The following is a 1,748-nucleotide window of genomic DNA, read 5'->3' on the forward strand; positions in this document are numbered from 1 at the left end:
TTAATTAAAAGATTAAATAGATAGATAAAAAAGGTATATTCCTTAAAGCGATATAAGGAAAAAAGTATACTTATTAAGTAATAAGTCTTATAATACTTATAAAGATAGTTAAGCAGTTTAAGCTATATTAAGTTTAATAAATATTAATTAATAAGCCCTTTAATTATAGCTAACTATAAGGTACTATAGTTAATAGTTAATAGATTAATAGGATAATTATTATTAATTTAAATTATAAGTCTATAGAAAGCTTAAAGCTAAAGTAAAAGCTTTCTTATATTTAATATTAAGTCAGTTATATAATAAGTTATATATTAATATTAAATAATATTAAATAATGCTATATAATAATTAGTAATTTAATAGTAGATTTAACTGTAGTTTTATATCTTTTATATATAAGACTTAAAGGTTTTAATTATAATAATAATTAGCTTTAACTCTATTAACTATTCTTTATATACTAATAAGTTATATTTCTTAGTAAAAAAAAGTAATACTCTTAACTATAATATAATAGAAATTTAATAGTAAAAAATAATAATATATTAGTAGGGCTATAAGGCTTATTAATTATAAAACTCTATATTAGAATAAAGCCCTATAAAATTTATAATAATAGCTTATATTTTCTTCTTTTATATTTAATAAAATAACTAAGAAAAATAATAAATAAGTAATTAAGTAAGTTATTTAATACCTAATATATAATATATTAAGCTAACCTTAATTATATTTAAGATGTTATATCGCTGTATTATCTAACCTGATAACCTAAGCCCTATAAGGGATAATTATAAATAGGCCTTTAGGCGTAACTACTTTACTAATATTAATGATATAGCTGATGCGACTACTATAGCCTTTAGAAGGCTCTATAACCTAGCTACTATAGAGCTAGATTGGGTATCTATTGGTAAAGATCGCCCTAGTTCGGACCAAGATAATGTGGCGCTAGCTATGTTTAGTGACTACTTTCCTCGTTGCGTTAAGACGCTATAGGCTGTGGTTAATAGAAATAAGGATGCTTATTGTAGTACTTAGAGGCCTTAAGTATTCTCAGTGAGATAGGTTTCCTATAAATCTGGCTATAGTGGCTGAAAAGGGAAGAATCTATTAAAGTTAGAGTCTATAAGAGAAAATTTATATATATATAGATAAGAGTTTAATATAAAGTTAAATATATAAAGCGAAACCTTCTATAGTTAATTAAATAATATTATATAACTTAACCTCTTACCCTTATAATAATAATTACCTTATAATAATAATAATTTAATAATAATTTTAATAGGGAACTATTCTTTATAATAGCTTAAATTAATATAAAACCTTCTTTCTATTTATATATATTAAAAGTAATTTAAATCCCCTTTTTACTTATAATTATAATTATAATATAACTTATAAAAAAGATCTTATAAATACTCTTTCTCTTATAAAAGTTATATTTTATAGCTTATATAAAAAAGATATAAGACTATATAGCTAAATATAGCTAAAGTAATATTATACCTTATAAATAAGGTTATATTTAATATAACCTCTTTTAATTTAATTATTATTTTAATAAGGTTAAATAGTTATTAAAAGGAAATTAATTATATAAATAAAGTAATAATAGCCCTATTAAGGGAATATTTAATATTTCTATAAGTATTAGCTATAATAATATAATTACTATATTAGAGATTATAATAAAAAGTAAGTATTTTAATTATAAATTAAATTAGCTTAATATATTATAT

At 20.0% G+C, this 1,748-nt stretch overlaps 1 protein-coding gene across 1 annotated transcript, besides 11 other annotated features; it reads left to right on the plus strand.

The window, feature by feature from the left end:
• Window positions 1-123: 123 nt before the first annotated feature.
• Window positions 124-154: a repeat region.
• Window positions 155-169: 15 nt separating this feature from the next.
• Window positions 170-1,002, plus strand: FPSE_11265 (uncharacterized protein; the record flags this gene model as incomplete). The annotated part of the gene is made up of 5 exons (XM_009264382.1): window positions 170-180; window positions 356-365; window positions 521-530; window positions 678-684; window positions 870-1,002. Coding segments are annotated over 5 exons (171 nt in total), but the record flags the coding sequence as incomplete, so codon positions are not given.
• Window positions 204-238: a repeat region.
• Window positions 296-433: a repeat region.
• Window positions 508-551: a repeat region.
• Window positions 603-719: a repeat region.
• A 136-nt stretch (window positions 1,003-1,138) lies between the features above and the next one.
• Window positions 1,139-1,189: a repeat region.
• Window positions 1,190-1,205: 16 nt separating this feature from the next.
• Window positions 1,206-1,227: a repeat region.
• A 17-nt stretch (window positions 1,228-1,244) lies between these two features.
• Window positions 1,245-1,293: a microsatellite.
• A 47-nt stretch (window positions 1,294-1,340) lies between these two features.
• Window positions 1,341-1,427: a repeat region.
• A 120-nt stretch (window positions 1,428-1,547) lies between these two features.
• Window positions 1,548-1,623: a repeat region.
• A 41-nt stretch (window positions 1,624-1,664) lies between these two features.
• Window positions 1,665-1,748: a repeat region.

The sequence above is a fragment of the Fusarium pseudograminearum genome (assembly GCF_000303195.2).
Source record: "Fusarium pseudograminearum CS3096 unplaced genomic scaffold Unplaced118, whole genome shotgun sequence".
Classification (NCBI taxonomy): domain Eukaryota; kingdom Fungi; phylum Ascomycota; class Sordariomycetes; order Hypocreales; family Nectriaceae; genus Fusarium; species Fusarium pseudograminearum.